Raw genomic sequence first — 19,560 nt, forward strand, 5'->3', positions numbered from 1 at the left:
GAAAAGACCACACAATCGCCTTCAACTTGATATCAGCAACTCGAATATTTGACTTACGTTTAACACTTCGAAGTGTAAAGTAGTCCATCTGCGACATGTCGCAAACTACAGTTACAACTTAGGAAACTCCTCTATAGTAGTATTCCAAGTCGAAAAAGATTAAAGAGTCCTCGTGCACCAAGATTTAAGGTCTTACGCTAACTGTGACAAAAATGCCTTCCGAGAAAACCTTGCACTGGTAACATTGAAGCGCATTTTTGGACAGTTTGACGGACGAACTTTCCATACAATCTTCAATAGTTTCATCCGTCCCCATTTAGAGTACGGAAACATAGTACTCCCCCCTCACTCCAAAAGGACAAGGTCACTTCGGAGCGTATCCAACGGCGAGCCACGAAATCAGTTCGAGGACTCAAATCTAAACCTTACGAAGAGCGCCTCCATTCACTAGACCTTTACCCATTAGAGTATAGGCGTCTTGGAGGTGATTTTTTGATGGTTTGTAGCATCCTTAACACTTTTTGGACATCCTCTTAAAAACCTACTTAAGCTTAGTTCGAATAATAACCTAAGGAGTAACACCCAGAAACTGGAGACAACATAGCAAAACGGAATGTAGACATAACTTCTACTCCTTAAGAGTTGTCAAAAGCTGGAATTCGCTGCCGGCCGAGCTAGTCCAAGCGACTTCTCAGGAGTCCTTCAAGAGGCAACTTGACCTATTCTTAAGGACCAAGGACAGCATCACACTATGATTTACCAATTTCTTTTCCTCTTTTATTGTTAACATACCTAGGTTCCTGCCTGGAGGATTTGGCAACCCTTTGCTACTAGACACGGAAGCCGGTTAAGAGAAAGCTTCTTCTATTCTGTCCACAACCATTTGAACCATTTGAACCATTTAAAAGATATTGAGAATTGGATGTCGTTTTTATTCTTTTTCATTCAAATTTTTGAATGTTAGAAGGTGATATCGTAGGAAAGGAGTAATAAATCAAGTAATGCAACTTAATGCTGAATACGCTAGAGAACTAAGGGCAGTGTTCAAGATTCTAGAGTTTTCAATTGGTGTTAGTCTCATAGTATCAATAATTGTTGCTGATCACTATCGAATTACTGTGACTGGTGGACTTTTAGCATTCTTTGCACTAGTTGGGGCACTCATATCACTATTTTTCTTCGTTATTCATCTATGTGGCCTCATTTACAAAATTCGAGGGCCTGTTACACTGATTGTAAGTCGCTTTTGAACCTTATTTATGCCGTCAAATTTGCTTACACCTCCTTTATTAATTCATTTAAATCTTGACAGTTAAGATAATCATATTTCAGAGTAAATGAACTCTCGTACAATCGAGTGCTTTTAAAATGTAGGCTATAAATCACTTGTTATGTTGCGACTCTATACGACTTTGTGTTTAGATTTATAAGTTTATTTTAAAACAAATTGATAATTTAAGTGTTGTTACACGCAGTACATATTTTTAATTATGTTTTTGTTGACTAACACAATTTTTGCCGTATTTCGAAGAAGAAGAAACGGTCAAGTAGGTCCCGCGTGTACCTCGCAAAAGTATGCTTTGTGAGATTTATCGGGTGGATGTCGGCCTAAAATAGCTCCGAGTAGAATATTTCACAAAGTCAGCCTTCATTGTTTTATAACTTTGTGTTAAAGATTTTTAATTTTAAGTTAGTAACCTGTTTAGTTTGAACCAGTTATAGTGGTTTGTATCAAAACCTGAAACATGTCTATGTCAACCATCTTCACAAACTGATCTATCCTTCATCTAAATACACAAAAAGCATTCGTTGTTACTGGTCGTTAGGTTCAGTGATATTAGTCGTTTTGGTCTGCTGGTGAATTTCGCTAATCATTCAGTGAACAACTCGTTCCAAATTTTTAAACTATTCTACTACGTTTTCATAAACTAGCTGCTTTAAAACATTTATATAAGTAAAAAATACAAGCTAAATTGACTTTTAAGGGGCTTTAATACGAATGAAGAAGTGTTTGATCAGGCCATACATACTGATTTTGTCTGACTCTGAAGTTTTATCGAAATTGTGTGTGGCATATTAGCAAATAAAACCATCCAACATTCCTCTAAACTAATCTCAGAGACTGATGATTTCTACTAAATTAAGTTATTTGATTCAATAGTGATCAAAACCTACTTCTTACTAAATGTTAAATAATTTTTGAAATAATTTGTTTTGATAACTAATACTATCACTCAACTATCATCTACCATATTTACTGTAATTTGCGGAAAATTAGAGTTTCAAGATTTCTATGATCAGCAACTTGCAAAAGCACATATTTATTTCGTTATAATTCTTCAAACTACTCATGTATATTTCCAATTTTTTCTGAAGACATTACACATGGCTCTCTAGCCTGGAACATAAATTGATGATGTTGTTGAAGGTGCCACATCTATTTGGAGTTTGATAACGCTTTAACCAGTAACACCTAATAAATCTAACTCGATAACATGCGTTTTGCAAAACAGGCTGTAATACCGTGGCCAAATAATGTATGACAGCACAAGTACGTTCAGTAAACGTTCCAGTTATCATAGTCTAAGTAGATTTCGTATCAATTAAAAGTAATGATAATTATAGCTCAAAAAGAATAAAACTTAAATATGCAATATAAAGCAGACTTGATGCTATAAAAGAGTACTTTTTAAAACCTCACTTGAATAACTCATTTCAAGGTTATGGTTTTAAATGTTATTAGGCTAATGTTAAGATAGATTGGGGCAATGGTTGAGCCTGAGATTTGGAGGATGTATTTTTAAGATATATTCTTTCTTTTACTAAATTAATACTACCAGTAACGGTGAAGTCATGCACAAGAATTTAGCTAGAGGCTGTGATTTAATTAGTACACTTCCAAAATTTAATTGACTACGGGGCATCATTTCTTATATCTGGCTACAACTAGCTCACATACAAAATACTAACTGCCACAGGAGTCGGTGCAGAGGAATCTAAAGTAAGGCATCTGTCCCTAAGATTATTGACTGTCTGAGTGCTTACAACAGAGAATGAGGGTTCACAAGAAAATCTCAGTCGATAGCTGAGCATATTGGATTTTATGGTTTTTAACGAACCTCAATGATTTACTTGAATTTATTATTATTTTACCTAAATATCGAAATTAAACGTGGAGCGTTTTTCATTCTGTGTTTTCGCTCGTTTCATTTGAACCCTCACTTTTATGTTTGGATTTTTCCTTCAGCTTGAAGCTATCAGCATTCTCTATGAAAAGCGTAAACTGGCGTGACCATGTAACTGCTATTAGCAAAATAATATAGTAAAGTAATAGTACAACAAAGTATGAAACTGGCAGATTAAGGTAGACATCCGTTTGAACTCACTGAACAATAGGCCGAAAATTAGATAAACGATAAAAGTAGAAAGAAAAACAGACTGATTATTGACCCGGTCTTGGGTCTGGTTATTGAAATAATAATTAACACACTTAGGGGAATAGTTACACTGGTTCTTAGTTATTTACTATTAAGACTGTGTGGAGGTAAACAACTTTGCATACCTGAAAATCATGGGTGATGTTGCCAAAAATCGCTGGTAGTACAGCAAAATCCCATCTTTTTTAAGACATCGAGTTTAAATATCATTTTTTAGTTTTGACTTTTTGAAATTTTTATTTATTGTAAGTTATACCTTTTGTGTGTGATTTTTCGTTTGCACTGAAATTATTATTTCAAAACTTGCGCCTTACATCTTATTTGTTTCCTCTACCAAAAATAGTGTGTTAGACTGGTACATATTTGTATAGCATCCTAATGTATTTACAACTGACTTGGCTACAAGGATGTTACAACTTTTGTGTCTCATCACTTTTGCTTTTGTTGATTTGGCTGTATACACGTGTATTCGGTGCACGAGGTCAAACTTCAATGTTCTCAATCTGTTTTTTACAACACAGTGCAATTGCTTTCTACATCCCAATAGACAACCAGCTGTAAATAGTGTGAATTGTAGAACATATGTACATTGATTCAATTTCCCACCCCATATCAAGCTGTTCTTGCTGGACTGCTTATTTCTTTAGGTATTAGCATACTGGGTATGTATTCTGGAGAAGGGCCAGACTAAAGTCAGCAAGCCTGTATCCTATGTTTGATAAATACTGTTATATATACAGACTTACGTTGGTTGTAAATTGTTTTGCCCAGATTACTATTATTTACAGATTTCTTACAAAGGAAATAGGAGATTAGAATAAGTCAGCCCATACAACTGAACACCTCACCATGACCCACAAATTTCTACCTTTGTTAGTAACGTTTTTAAACAGTGAAACTAAAAAACAATGGGCTACTCACCAAATGAATGTTTGTGAATATCTTTAAGTTATTGTCCCCTAGGCACTTTGGTCACACTTCCAGCTTTGCATGAATACTTCTAATTGTGTTTCTGCTCTGGGTCCTTCAAAAGTACATACGTATATAGCAGAGTGTTCTAGCCACTTGTGGGTATTAGATAAATAAATAAAAAAATGTTTCGTTATAGTTCAAGTCGTTGTTTTTATTTGAATTAATTTCTGTCTTGATCTATCAGTTTCATTTCATACAATCAGTTATCAAATTTAGTCTTGTAAGCAGCTATTGAATTTAGATACACTAAATGATACAATGATATATATACATATATATAATCAGATGTCTTTAGGAAATATGTACTAGGTTACAAACACACATAAACAGATGGAAAACTGAATACCACTATAATGTTAATTAATATAAACATGAAAGTTTCACCGAATGTCATTCATTTCCTCTAGTGCTTCAAGGTTTCGTCTCCATCTGTACAATTGAACTTGCATTACACAGAGGACATCAGTTCCCTCAAAAATTTCTTAAGTACCTGACGATTACCAACCAGTATCAAACTAAGATTAGAGATTTTCTATTGTTCACTATCAACTATTTAAAATGATTCATCCAGTAAAACTATAGACATTATATACAATTATTTATCAATTCTGTTTTACAGGCATAAAACAATAAATTTCGCACAATTTCAATGTGTCTACTTATAATGTTTGTGTGCACAAATTCTATTTTAATGCATAAACGATATGCCTGTTGTAAATCTAGTCCTTTAAGTCGTGTTAGTATTTTATACATCCTGAAATAATACATTCAGATTGATTCTTTTTTTATTAAGCAGAACATCAGTAACCAGCTATTACGTTTAAGATTAACAAACAGGTGGCAGTTTTTATTGCTTTATTACAGTGAAGATAGACAATAGCTTAAGTAACTTACCTAATTTTGCAAAACAAATATCTAGACCCGGTATTTTTAACGAAATTAGGTTGCGGCCACCGCTGAAATTGAGGGCATGCCCTTCATCCTATTTAAGAACTACCATGTGGATGTAGCTGTACCCGTGTTGTTATTCATCTAGTGACTTGAACCAAGCACGTTTTTCTTTGAATACCCAATATGAAAGGCATGTAGCCTGAGCCCTGGAATGAACATAGTTTCTGCTTTAATAACAAAAAGATAGCAACCTATCCATATTAGTCCATTTATGTTGGTTGACATTTTAATGAGTGTTTCTTATTAATAAATGACACCTGATTCATTGTTCTATATTTGTTAACTTCACTATCTTAAACAGGTATGGTACAAGACAGATGTAGATCTTGAGAAATTTAATAAAATCAAGTAGTTTGTTCAAAAATGTACAGGATTTCTCACGAAAGATTCCATATTTATTTGATCATAACTGTCTAGTAGTAGTCAATATGGCACTTAAAAATCTTGTGAGAAGATAGTAAGTCAAATTTTATGGTAATTTTGTTAGTCAACTACAAGTATTCTGGAGTTCACTTGACACAACTAATGACAACCAAGCTGTCTAGAAAAAACAGCCCATAAAAAACTAAACTTAATTCAAAATACCAGTTAACTGATAGAAAGTAAGCCGCTTTAAATACTAGGTGACTCATTTTCTAAATATATTCAAGTCATTTGTTTTGTTAGTTATTCTCTTCGTTATATTGTAAAAGTTTCCACCTTAATCTAGTTAGCTTGTTGCATTAAAATGCTACATTATGGATCATAAGAATTACTAACCAGAAAATATAAACCAACAACTTACGTTAGTTACTAAAAATACAAACAGAATTAAGGACTGATGTAAATTTTCATTAGATATTAATTTAAATTTGCCCATTAATTTGGAAGACGATTTATTCAATGAAGAAATCTTTTGCGATGAGCTGATTTTCAAGCTGTGCAATCGCACATATATAAATATAATAATTGTTTGAGTTTGATTAATTGTCGTACTGAGTTCAACTACATAATTTGGAAGAAACAAATGCCTACTAAGAGAGAGACTGTTTATGAAACATAAGAAGTAAATAATCAGGTTGAACGGAACAATTGTGAGTGTTAATAGGTTGAAACGAGGGTGATGTATAAATAATAATGAAGAACTATAGACAAAATAGTTAAAGGGTGTTTCCTCCGAATAAATAATTTTTCAAAGTATTTTGCGAAATTAAAACTGACTAAGAAAATAGGAAAGTAACTTGATTAAATTTTTTCAGTCTGTATACATTCCGGCATGTACAAATATAGGTGATCATGAATATAACAATGTGCCTAGAACTTTGGGATAATAAAATGTGAACCTCTTGTTTTTCAACACATTTCGATAGTGGTTGGCAGTAAAACCTAGGAAATGTATTTCGTCTCATTTGAGATTCGTCAGACGGATGTATCTGTCCGAAATCAGTACCTTTTGCTTCAACTACCCAACTCGTTATACACCGAGCTACTGATTTCAGATAAACATTAGCTTGTGCAACGTATATGAATCCTATCCATAACTTTCCAGTAAGATTAAACGCACCTGTTGGATTCCACTGCTTGTCATGGACTCACTTTAATAAAAGGTTGTGACCACATGAAAATATCTATTATATTCACTCAAAATGATCAAATGGCAGATGTAGGTCACCTGTATTCCTTAATACCAACAACGAGAAGATTCAAATAACTAACGGGTAAAATATATTGCTTAGTTGTGTGTAATGATTCTTCTGAAAATTCAAACAACATTCTTAGGCAATAAGTCCCCTAAGTTCTGTTCCATAGAACAATTCCCGTTCATCAAAAGTAATAACAACTTCATTATTTCTAACGCGGATTTGAAATAAAAGCAAATAGGTTTTGATTTGTATCCTTTCAGATTCTGCTATTTACACCACGAGCCGATTTTGAGTACACAGCCATTAAGTACCAGAAAACCCCCTATGTCCGTTTCGTCCCAGTATGGAACCCAGCAGTGAGTATCCACGACCCAACCGGGCGTCATACACAGAACTTACAAGTCTTTCTGTGAGCACCTAACATTTAGATCACTGAGCTGACGTCCAACAGTATATATGCATAGCTTCAATTATTTCTCAATTGACTGGGATTCTACCAAATATTGTCCTTAATGACTGTATTGAGTGACTATGTAACTGGTTTTGGACATAAAAATGTTTAATTAGAGTATCCGTTGAATGTTAACAATAATATGTAAGTAGATGATAGACATTGTTAGTTTGAATTTAAGTTACACAAGTTGTTAAGCTGTACTATCTACATCTAAAATGTACACTTTCGTTACTACACTTTTTAATTAAGCATATTGTTTATTTCAATTGATTAACAGAATTGAAGCTGACTGTTTAAAGTTTTTGAACTAGGGAAAACATATTACATTAAACTACTTGCCGTTATCACTCATATATAATTTAAATAATACTTCTAATTATTAAGAAAATAAAATTCATACATACCCCAAACGACTATCAAGTAGTAATGTGTTAAGGTGATCTTGTTATTAATATTAGTCTATCTCTATCGACCTATTAACGATATGGTCATTGACTCAAACAACGATATATCATGTATTCTATTTTGATTTTAGTTCGTGGTTAGAGAAAGTTAAGAGAACTTGTGGAAATCTAGGTTTCGTGCTAGTTGTCACTTCCTAATAGGCTACTTTGGCATTCTTGTAACGCCTGATGCTCCATGTAAAATTCAAACTCGTATCATTCAATTTCACAGTGAGCAATATGTTCGCTGAGTTTCTCTGGTTGTAACTGGCATATCCAAGGTCTGAGTGTTTTATCATCGTCAATAAAAGTGACGGTTACACTTATAACTTCTCATATCATTGTATCTGCTAGTTTCATTATTTCATAAATATAATTTTTGTCAAAACTTCTAAAAGCAATACCAATAGGATCATCAGTAACCAGCCTCTTATTCAAACACTATAAACATCGGTCATTCGATCAAAATAATCTCAACATTCAAAGAAACCTAATAAACACAATGAGTTTCGATCTTATTAGCATTACCTAGCGTTTGTTATATATGTAAAAAAGTAGAACTATGCATGAAAAACTTATTCCACCATTTTCTTCTGATACAATCTTAATCTTTAGTTGTCCAAACCCCTTATCATCTCTTATGTCTCCACCATTGTACTTTCAGCACCAACCGGTATATCTTTATTCAAATACTCTTTCTAATTAAAGTGAATCAGTTAAAAGAGATAATTCAACACTGAATTGGTGTTAGAATTCAAGTGGTAAACTCAAATATATTAATACTTGCGTGTTAGGTTTCAAAATTGACTTATTGTTTATCATTTGTTCCTGTTTGTCGGTATTTAAACGTAAACACAGAAATCGATGTATAATTTGACACATCTCTTTAAACTCAAAGTACACAAATTATGGGGTAATCGTTTTTAATGTAGTGATCTCTTAGCTATATGTATACGTTAAACAATTTGTTAGTTTGTAAAGCATTTCTTCTAATATTCTTTTATAAATAATCTTAACGCATATACACTGTGTATGTCTGAATATATCTGTGCATCTGTGCACATCATTACATTAGCACAGTAAGATGAAATTATCACGACAGATGAATACTGAAGTAGTAGAAGTAATAATTGTGCTTAGTAATAATAATAATAATAATAATAATAGTAAAAAAGCTTAGACACAGACCAAATGCAATTGGTTCTGCTCAAAAATTTAAAAAAATTAAGGACGACAATGTTTTTAGATTATAATCAATTCATTGAATTTTGTTGTTTTCTTTTCAGTTACGTACAAGTCAATGTTGTTTAACAATTTCCAAATTATCAACTTCTATCGCATTACATAGACTATTCATTATCATTTGAATTTAACAATATATCGTTGGTTGGAAATGATTAAACACATTAGCTTATATGTATCTTAAAAGAAATCGTAATAAAATGAATTCATCATCCCCTACAAATAATGTATTCCTTTTTTGTTTAGAATGGACAAAATGATTCGAGAAGAAATAATGAATTTAAAAAAAATTATGAAATAATTTTAAAATTCAGGATCTAATAGAAGACAAACGATGAATGTATCCGTGTTATCACTATTAATCCTGGGGTATATCACCTAATGTCTTCAAACATTAGATAAGAAAATCATCCAAACCCTAACCAGGTAGTCTACATCCACCAATTCAGTTCGGTTCTACAGTTATTGATTTGATAAACTGATGTCGATTTTTGGGTTTAACCGCCCCTAGTTTTTTCTGTCATACTTCTACAGTAGCAAACATCCAGTGCTTAGGCATATGTAAAATGTATCCGGGATAAGAATTATCTTGCTAAATAATACCATATAAACGGCATTTAAACACGAGTTAACAGTAAATCGAATTTCTCGTGACTAGTCAATGTCAGTGTGTTGCTGAATGTAATCTTTCATCACGAATTAATTTTGCTTTAAAAAAACCTTGTAAAAGGTGGAGTACTAGTCACCTGAATGATCCTTATTCTTGATTCCTTGTTGTTAGTGAGCGTACAACTGTTAAAGGAACTGAACCTACGATCGTCAGATCATCCACTGTGATATAAACTACACAATTTCTTAATTCGGAATGTATTGGTTCATACTTACAAGTCAATCCACAACATTATTCGGTTTTCATCTAATCTCATTTATAATTTACTGTCACACTTGCGAATAGGTTGACTTCACAAGTCTAAGATTCATTTGAGATCACTAAGGAATTCTAAAAAGAAAGATAATTATCAGTAACCACATGAAATTATATTAAATAAGTCGTTTCTAGAAATTTGTTTGCCTTTTACAGTTAGTGATTCCGGTTAACTTCATATTTCACGGAACTGTGTATGCTATTTTTATCATTATAGGAAAGATCTAATTGTTGACAGCCAACAAAAAGAAACGTTTTATATTGGTTTTTTTAACTGTCGGATATTATTCATTGAATATTTTTCACATCCATTTAAGTACAAAAAGAACATTTATAACATTGAAACCAGTTTCTTGAATACACTTTGTGCTCATTTCTTAACACGAAGCTCTAATACTTTGTTATTTTCTGTTTTATAATCAAATGAAGTATGGACAAGTTATACACTTCTATATACATAAGGAATTGGTTTGGTGAACTCATAACATACAGTGTATCAATTGTTTATATACCAGAAAAAAGCTGATTTGTCATCCAACTGGTTATGTTATTCCATATACTTATATTTATAACAGTGTTAAAGTAGTCATCTATACTTAGGGATCTAATAGAAAATGAAGCGAATTTATAAAACATAAGTCATTTATAATGCTTTACTCATAAATTACATCCATCATTTCAGCCACATATCTTGCATACAAGTTGTTATTTACCGGTGTGCGTTTCTATCAGTCAACAGAAAACCAGTAACGTTATATCCTGAAAAAAATAATTTCGATTTATGATTAGACTCAAAATTAAATGAGAGTTGTAAGATCTAGAGTTATTATTTATGAAATTTTATTCGTGAATGGATCTTAACTAAATCACCACTGAAAACCAAAAAACACTGGAAATCTGTTAACTTATAGTATGGGGTTCCTCAGTAGCACATATTTATGACCTCACAGGGAATCGAGTACAGATTGTTTGATCTCACGTGCGAATGCTTAAGTTCTAGACTACTGACCCGGCACCCAACGATGTTAAAGTCCAATGTTAGTCTAGTTAACGATATTCTGAGATCATCCTTTAAACATTTTAAGTAAAGTATTTGGTTTGTGAGACTAGTTAAGTGAACACTCAATACAACTTTTTAAGCACAATATTCAAGAGGAATTCAACCAATTAAAAAGCGAATGAAGTTAGACAAGTAAATCGCTAGATACTAATTCTGTGATCTGAATTTTAAGCATTTGAGTAAGAGACTGGAATTCTTGAAATCGTGGATATGCACTCTTTAGGACCCCCATACTAGGATAAAACAGTTACTCAATGCTTCTTGATTATCAACTATGGTTTAGCTAAAATCACTTCGTAATATAAACTATGAAAATTTTACAATCTTCACAAGCCCTCTAAATTAATATCATTTTTAGTTTCATTCAACTTATTACCATGACAATTATGAAAACTAACTGTATGTGAATTTTGTTTATTGATAATTAGATTAAACTGTAAGCAATAGCACATTAATGCATAAAAGATCTATTAAACTTAGATGAAATTGTTTATTCTACATTATTTTATATTTCAAATTTCTCAGTAATTAGTCAATCAAGCATAAATATTGTCGGATCTGTCATAATTATTTGTATGTCATTCGAAATTGTAGATTACTTTAAATCGACAGCTCATTAACAAAAGAACTTTTTAAGACGAAAAGTAAATGAATGATAGTGATTATATTAGGCACTAGGTAAATATTTCATTAATTTAGTCTGATGAATTGTATAGCACCTTCAACTAATAAAACAATGTGATCTATTTAGATTCATTTTTTTCCAAACAACTGATTGTTCTGTTTCAAATGTGGCCGTCGGAATGTGACTTACTATTTGGTTGACATTCTTACATAGCTTGACATTTCATAAACTTTAAATGTCCAGTGAAGTAATCAATGAGTATTATATCTTGAGTAATTAAAGTTCTCTTCTGTGTATAATTTCTACTTTTTATATTCCAAAAAAAAAATCGTTGCTGACATGACCTAGAATCGGTGGTAATAGCACCGATACATTCAGTTTTTGTCTTTTCTTAGATCCTGAATTTAGAAGTTATTCTATATATTTTGTTCAATGAACATGTTCTTTGTTCCTAAATCATATTCTTTATGTTTAATGTTTCTTATTTTCACCGACATCACTACTACTTCTAATAATCTGGTATTCTTTTATCTTGTTAATTTCATATCGCTATGCTAATGTGGTAGTGTGACGACTTGAACGGATGCACGTTTATGTCTGTTTCTCCATTGTACATAACTAACTAACCGATGGTTGGTGTACTAGCCATTATCGATCAAACCTAATTAAATCCAACAATTTGTAATTTAGTCAAAGATAAGAGAGACAACTAAAGATGAGACATTTTAAAATTTTCAAAACTATGGGACCAAAAAAGATAAAACATCAGACATGAGTACTCTTTGATGACATCATATAACAATAAAGTTATATGATAAACTAACGAGAGTTATAAATGCTTTACGAATGATTTGAAATCGATGGTAATCAAATAACGACATGACTAGTCTCAAGAAGTAATTCTTTTAGTTCTAGTGAGAAATCATTACTAGTTCGATTATATAGCATGTTATACAGAATTAGAAGATGGTTGCACAACACTACTCATTGAGTGAATTTTGACAATATAAACCAATGAACACTGATTCATTAGTCCAAACTTTGAGCACTCATTGCATGGCATCAAACTCTTGAGTCTGAAATCTATTAGAGTATTTTTTTATGAATTTTCGAGTTGTTCCGTAATACGACGTGATAGTTGTCTAGTGAATTCTGGTTCTAAGTGGTCGCCAGTTAGCAGAAATAACTAGAAAATGTTCATGTTACATAATGAAATTAAGAGAACATATTTATCAATAGCCCAAAACCAAGATCAAAAACAACTATTTAGCTCCTGTAAATTTTCGTAACAAATGTTATTTCTACATGTTAGTGGTACATTAAATACTATAATATGCAACCTAGTCAAGTGGCTGAATTGCCGCAGAAGTGAATTCCCCTGAAGAAATACAGATGTTTTACTTTTCTCCTTCAGCCAGAAGTTTAGTCATGTGGTGAGAGGAGTAGGGAGGGCATTGTTTGTATTGAAATCACGAAAAGAGTAGTATGAGAGAAGAAAATTGGAGCTACAACCCATTTACCAGATAGGATCCACTTACACATAATTATAGAAGAAAGTGATAACAGGTAGCAATAATATAGAAAACAAATTAAAGCAAATTTGCGATCAAAATTAGAATATGGTAGGAATAGATTTCGCATGCTACAATGTCATCAAAGCGAAACATTTCAATTATTTGTAATTTTTTGAGTTATGAATATTGTAAATGTATTTTACAAACTCCCGACCGTTGTTGCTACCTTGACGTGGTGGTCGGGCTTGCCTATCGTGATGAAGCAACCGAGCTATACTGGCTGGAACAACCGTTCCTCAAGGTCCTACCATGTCAGACATGTCGGTTGAAGAGCGGTAAGACTAAAAGCAACAAACCCAAAGTCCGAAGGCGAAGTCGTACTGCTGACTGTACAGAGGTGTGACAGCAGTAAGGTGTTTCCCTCGGACAACCAGCATCTGCAGCGATGCTGCCTTCCCACAAGGAGGGGTGAGGTTAGAAAAGGTCGACCCTAAAAATGCGCACCTCACCTTACCTCACAGATTTCCGTCTCCGGCGGTAAGGCCCTTTGAAGAACGGAGCTAACACGTCAAAAACCTTCCACAAAAAGGCCGTGCGCGACCGGGCTCAAGCAGTTGTCCCTTGGGCACTGCGGTCACGCTCTCAGGTCACTGAGACCGCCTCTAATCCAATTTCCTTTTCAGGTACCTCCAGAAGAACCCTTCCACGGTGTGGGCAACCGGGAAGTGATAACCGCCCTCATACCTCTAACAGCACCCAAGACCATTGTATTCATAATCAACCTTCCTCTTCAATTCCTATTATTCCTCCTACATCGACTTTCAACCCTAAACTTCCTCCTTCGGCTTCCTCCTCAGGTGTCACCATAGCCAACGATTCTAGTGCTCAAAACTCTGTCCCAGATCTACTGAAACCTCGCTTCAAACTACACATTGGAGCTTTCAACGTACGCACTCTATGTCAAATCGGTCAGCAGGCTTCCTTGGCTAAAACCCTAGAGTCTCTTTCCACTGATGTATGCTGTGTCTCCGGAACACGCATACAGGATTCCAGTGTGGTCATCCACTTGACCTCACCTCGGCAAAACGGAGAGCCAACGAGATACACCCTCCGTGTATCTGGTGACCCGATGGCCAGTTCTCGTGGACTGGCAGGTGTAGGCATAGCACTAAGCATGAGGGCGGAACAAGCACTGCTAGAGTGGATCCCCGTCAACAGTCGTCTATGTGCTGTTCGGCTGAACGGCTCCGTAAAAACTCGGAAGGATAGGGACACACGTCGTTGCCTTTTCGTCGTTTCTGCCTACGCTCCCACTGACTGCAGCTCAGATGAAATGAAAGATGAATTTTACAGAAAGCTGTCCGAACTTCTTCAGAAAGCTGAACGCTCAGACATAGTACTCATAGGGGGTGACTTTAATGCTCAGATAGGTAGTTTAAACCAAACAGAAAGGCATTTAGGTGGATATTTTAGCATTCCGGCACAGCGAACACATAATGGTGACCGTCTGCTGCAACTGTGCTCAGACAATCGCTTATTTTTAGCAAACACAAATTTTAAGCATAAGGAGAGACATCGTCTAACGTGGCGACCGCCTGCACCAAACCAACGATGGACTCAAATAGACCATATTGCCATCAGTCATCGTTGGAGAGGGTCGGTAGAAGATTGTCGCTTATTCTGGAGTACCTGCTTGGACTCCGACCACGCCCTAATACGGGCACGCATCTGCTTGCGCCTCACTGGACGCAAAAAAGCCACATTAAAAAGACCCATTAGAACTGAGTTGAGTAACGAGAAAACCAAAAGTAGGTTCCAGGAACAACTGAGGTCACGATTAGGTAGTTCTGAAGACGAGGCTGACCCAGATGTTGCTTGGAATGAAATACAAGCAGCTGTGGAAGCAGCAGTGACATCTATTAGCGACTTAAACCACAGAGTTTCAAAGAACCAGTGGATTTCTTCAAAGTCTATCACACTGATGGATTCTCGCAAACTCGTCCCATCAGGTTCTGAACATGATGAAGAGCGACAACAAATCAGATCTAGGTTAAGAAAAAGTCTAAGAAACGACCGTGAGCAGTGGTGGGCAACGAAATCAAAAGAGATGGAAAAGGCGGCGACCATAGGGAACACAAGACAGCTTTACAGACTAATAAAAGAAACTGGAATTAATAAGTCAAGTGTAAGTGAGATTATATCGGAAAAAGACGACACCCTCATCTGCTCCCAGTCCAGGCGTTTAGAACGATGGGCGGAACATTTCAGAGAACAGTTCAGTTGGCCTTCAGCTACTCTACAACTACCCTCCATTCCCAGACAGTGTGAATGGAACATTGAAGTAGTTCCCCCAACTCTTGCTGAAGTTCAATAGGCTATAGTTAATCTGAAACGAGGAAGGGCAGCTGGTCCAGATGGATTAGCTCCAGAGGTCTTTAAGGATGGTGGTCCAATTTTAGCGATTAGGTTGACTAATATTTTAGCTAAAATCTGGGAGTTAGACGTTATTCCATCTAACTGGTCACAATCACTTATCGTCCCAATATATAAGAAAGGGTCAAAATCATCCTGTGACAACCACAGAGGGATTAGTTTAACTAATATAATATCTAAAATACTAGCCTCGATAATTATCAGACGCCTAACTAAGACTCGTGAACTGCAAACACGAGAGAACCAAGCTGGCTTTAGACCTGGTCGTGGCTGCACCGACCACATATTCACCATTCGTCAGATTCTAGAACACAGGCATACTTATCGGCGTCCGACAATGGTGGTCTTTCTCGACTTAAAAGCAGCATTTGACTCGGTAGACTGCGAGATTCTGTGGCAGTGTCTGTCATTGAAAGGCGTACCCCAGAAGTACATAAACCTTGTAAAGGCTCTTTACTCGAACACTACTAGTCGAGTCAGAGCTTATGGCGAACTGTCATCTACTTTTGCAACCTCAAGTGGTGTCCGTCAAGGCTGTCCACTTTCCCCATTTTTGTTTAACTTCATCATAGATCTACTGATGGAAATAACTTTCTCGTCGACTGAATTCTCGGGTATTGATCTCCTACCAGGAGGTCCACTTATCGACTTAGAATATGCAGATGACATAGTCCTGTTTGGTGAAGACGCTGACAAAATGCAGAGTCTTCTGGTAGCACTGAGCAACAATGCCAGGATGTTTGGAATGCGCTTCTCTCCCTCGAAATGCAAGTTGTTGCTTCAGGACTGGTCTGCGTCAACACCTGAACTAAGGATAGGGAATGAAGTAGTGGAACGCGTTGACGACTTCACTTATCTTGGAAGTCTGATTAGCCCTAATGGGTTGGTGTCTGACGAAATCTCAGCACGGATTCGAAAAGCTCGATTGGCTTTTGCCAACTTGCGTCACCTATGGCGAAGGCGAGATATCCGTCTATCAATAAAAGGACGAGTATACTGCGCGGCAGTCCGTTCTGTTTTAATTTACGGCAGCGAAACATGGCCGTTAAGAGTAGAAGACACTCGTAAGCTATTAGTATTTGACCACAGATGCCTTAGAAATATTGCTGGCGTCTGCTGGGATCACCGGGTAAGTAATAGTGAGGTTAGACGCAGGATATTAGGGAATGATGGTAAATCAGTTGATGAGGTTATGAATCTTCATCGACTGAGATGGTTGGGCCACGTGTTACGTATGCCTGAACACCGATTACCGCGACGTGCAATGCTATCCGGTATTGGAGATGGTTGGAAGAAAGTTAGGGGCGGCCAAACCAAAACGTGGCATCAGTGCTTGAAGTCACTAACTTCTAGTCTGAGCCATGTTGGTAGATGCAGACTACTTGGTTGGGGTCCGCGTGACTTTCGTAACTAATGGTTGGAGACTCTTGGTGACATGGCTCAGAATCTATCACAATGGCGTCGGTGCATACACTCCCTGTCTTCCCTTAAACTAAGAGATTAAAGTCACTTCATATCTTTCTTTCTACGTACCAATTCTTTCTTCTTGTACTATATCTCTATATGCAAACTTTCTCTTATATATTACCACCTTTGACCTAACCACTTCTATGAATCCAGTGTGCATCTTGTTGTGCTGATGCGGTATGGCAACCTGGACCGATGCACATATGTGCCTGGTCCTACGTTGTAGCTGACTGACTGACTGATTTTACAAACATATACTCCAAAATCCGGAATGTCAATTTTCGAGTTTTTTCTTTGTTTTTTATATCAAATACTAAATTCCGCCAATTTCTGTATTAGCAGATCTGCTTCTTGAATATACTCCAACAAGAATGACTTTTAGTAACATGGTTTTATTGAAGTTTACAGTTCAATTTCTTTAGATTATAATTGTAAAAAATTATTTTGAAACTATTCATAAATTATTCATGTAAAGATAGACAGTGGTTGTCAGTTAAATCTAAGACGCGCACTTCATCCTGTTTCAAACTCATCAACTAAATGTACCTACATCCCAGTGTTGATGTTCAGAAGTTGAAGCCCAGAGTAAAATCCAATGCTGAGCTGCAGATTTTACTGCTAGTCACTATCCATCTTTACTTAGATACTTGATACTATATGCTTATATCCAGTTAATTCTATAACGATGTACACATTTATTTATTTAACCACATAACCATTGGTACAAGGAGGTACCAAATATATATGCATCTCACAAGTCATTCGATTTATGTGAGGGCTGTGATACTGTTCGGGTGCACAAACTGAAGCAGGTGCTTTTCTCAGGAAACCACACCCCGAGCCTTTGACCTAAAGGTCTAATCCACAACGTCAAGAGATGCAGTCCCATGGTAGCCGAAGACCAACAATAGGTTCATACACCTTTTGTTCCCTCAGGACCCTGGAGTTCATATGCACCATTAGTTTGATATCGGAGTTTTCCAACTTCCCAGGGTGAACTCTCAGTGTCCACCAAACTGGCTAAAATGCCGAACATTCGCTTTTTGTCCTCTCAATTCGGTAAACAACATCCCCGCTGTGAGAATGTAGTGAGTAGCACTTCCCTGGCAGTGGTTCTATGCACGTAGCCATGTGAGAGCATTTCTAGAGAGAGAGAGTGAGTGAGTGAGAGCAGACTCTCCCTACTCTCGGCCGTACTAGGACATTTGGATCGGTGGGCTTTAGCAATACCAACTAATAGATTCAAACACTAACAAATAAATAATATGTTTAAAGTACTTCATTATAACAAAAAATAATAGAAAAGAAATCAGCTAATTATTTTATCAATTCAGATAAAAAAAAAGTTTATTAAATAGAACAATAAAATATTTAGTCATAAAAAAGGTAACTGATACCTAATTTATTGATTAACTGTACACATCATCTTATTTCATTGATATAAAAATGTAATCGTTCAATCATCAGTTATTTCTACATATTTTAATCATTTTCTACTGTCTTCTCTTTTTGTTCAGTTTTTTGTTGTTGTTGTTGTTTTTTTTTAATATTAAAGAGTAATTTTTATTATAATTTTTTCATGCTTTTAGTGTAGGCCAATTTATAGATATAATGATATAGCATTACCAACTAATTCATTTTAATACAAGCATTACTTTAGTGTATACATTTACACACATATAAAAATGATAAAAGTATTTATGAAATACTTCTATACAAGTTTATATTTATTCTATTCTTCACCAATAATATTTATCCTTGATAATACGTTCATTTTTTCAATTGAATATAATTTTCAGATTAGGGGTATATTTTGTTTTGTGTGTGCAAAGATTGTAGTAATTTTAAAAGATGAGTCCATGTGTTGATTAAAGCACCAGTGAAGCTTAGGGTAAAATATCACTAAGCTAGCGTACATTCAGTTCAGCACGAAGTCAACTGCATGCTTTATTATATATTTTTGAGTTATGATAATGATTTTTCAATAGAGTTACCTATGAAAATTAAGTCATTTCAGCATCAGTCGAATGGTAAAGCCATTACGACGACCTCACAAAACCATTTAATGGGTAGTGGCGATGGGCAGTGTGTACAAAGGGCAGGCTTAGCTTATGACTTGCACTTAACTGGAATTTTTCGTTCATGGGGAATAATTGCAAGCCTCGATCCCAGTCACGATGGTGATGAAACAGTTTGCCAAACCTTTTCAGGCCTGGTTTCCAGACTCGCTGGTACTGTTGTTGTAGCGCACGTGTGGCCACTGGACATCTAAGGGCATCACATACTTGTTATTGCTCAATTTCGTGCGACTTAGGTGTGCCACTTGTCCCTCTAAGAATTAAACTTGGCAATGCACCCGCCGGACCACGACCACACTACTCCATGAAAAAGCAATAGAAGCTGAGTCCTAGACGA

At 35.4% G+C, this 19,560-nt stretch overlaps 1 protein-coding gene across 1 annotated transcript in view; it reads left to right on the forward strand.

The window, feature by feature from the left end:
* Positions 1 to 1,001: 1,001 nt before the first annotated feature.
* MS3_00009170 (uncharacterized protein) overlaps positions 1,002 to 19,560 on the forward strand; it is a gene marked incomplete at its 5' end in the record, with an annotated part of 33,526 nt that continues 14,967 nt past the window's right edge. The window contains one exon of the mRNA XM_051217503.1: positions 1,002 to 1,235. Coding sequence (XP_051064917.1) covers positions 1,002 to 1,235 — 234 coding nt within the window. The remainder of the gene's footprint in view (positions 1,236 to 19,560) is intronic.

The sequence above is a fragment of the Schistosoma haematobium genome, chromosome 5, assembly GCF_000699445.3.
Source record: "Schistosoma haematobium chromosome 5, whole genome shotgun sequence".
NCBI lineage: Eukaryota > Metazoa > Platyhelminthes > Trematoda > Strigeidida > Schistosomatidae > Schistosoma > Schistosoma haematobium.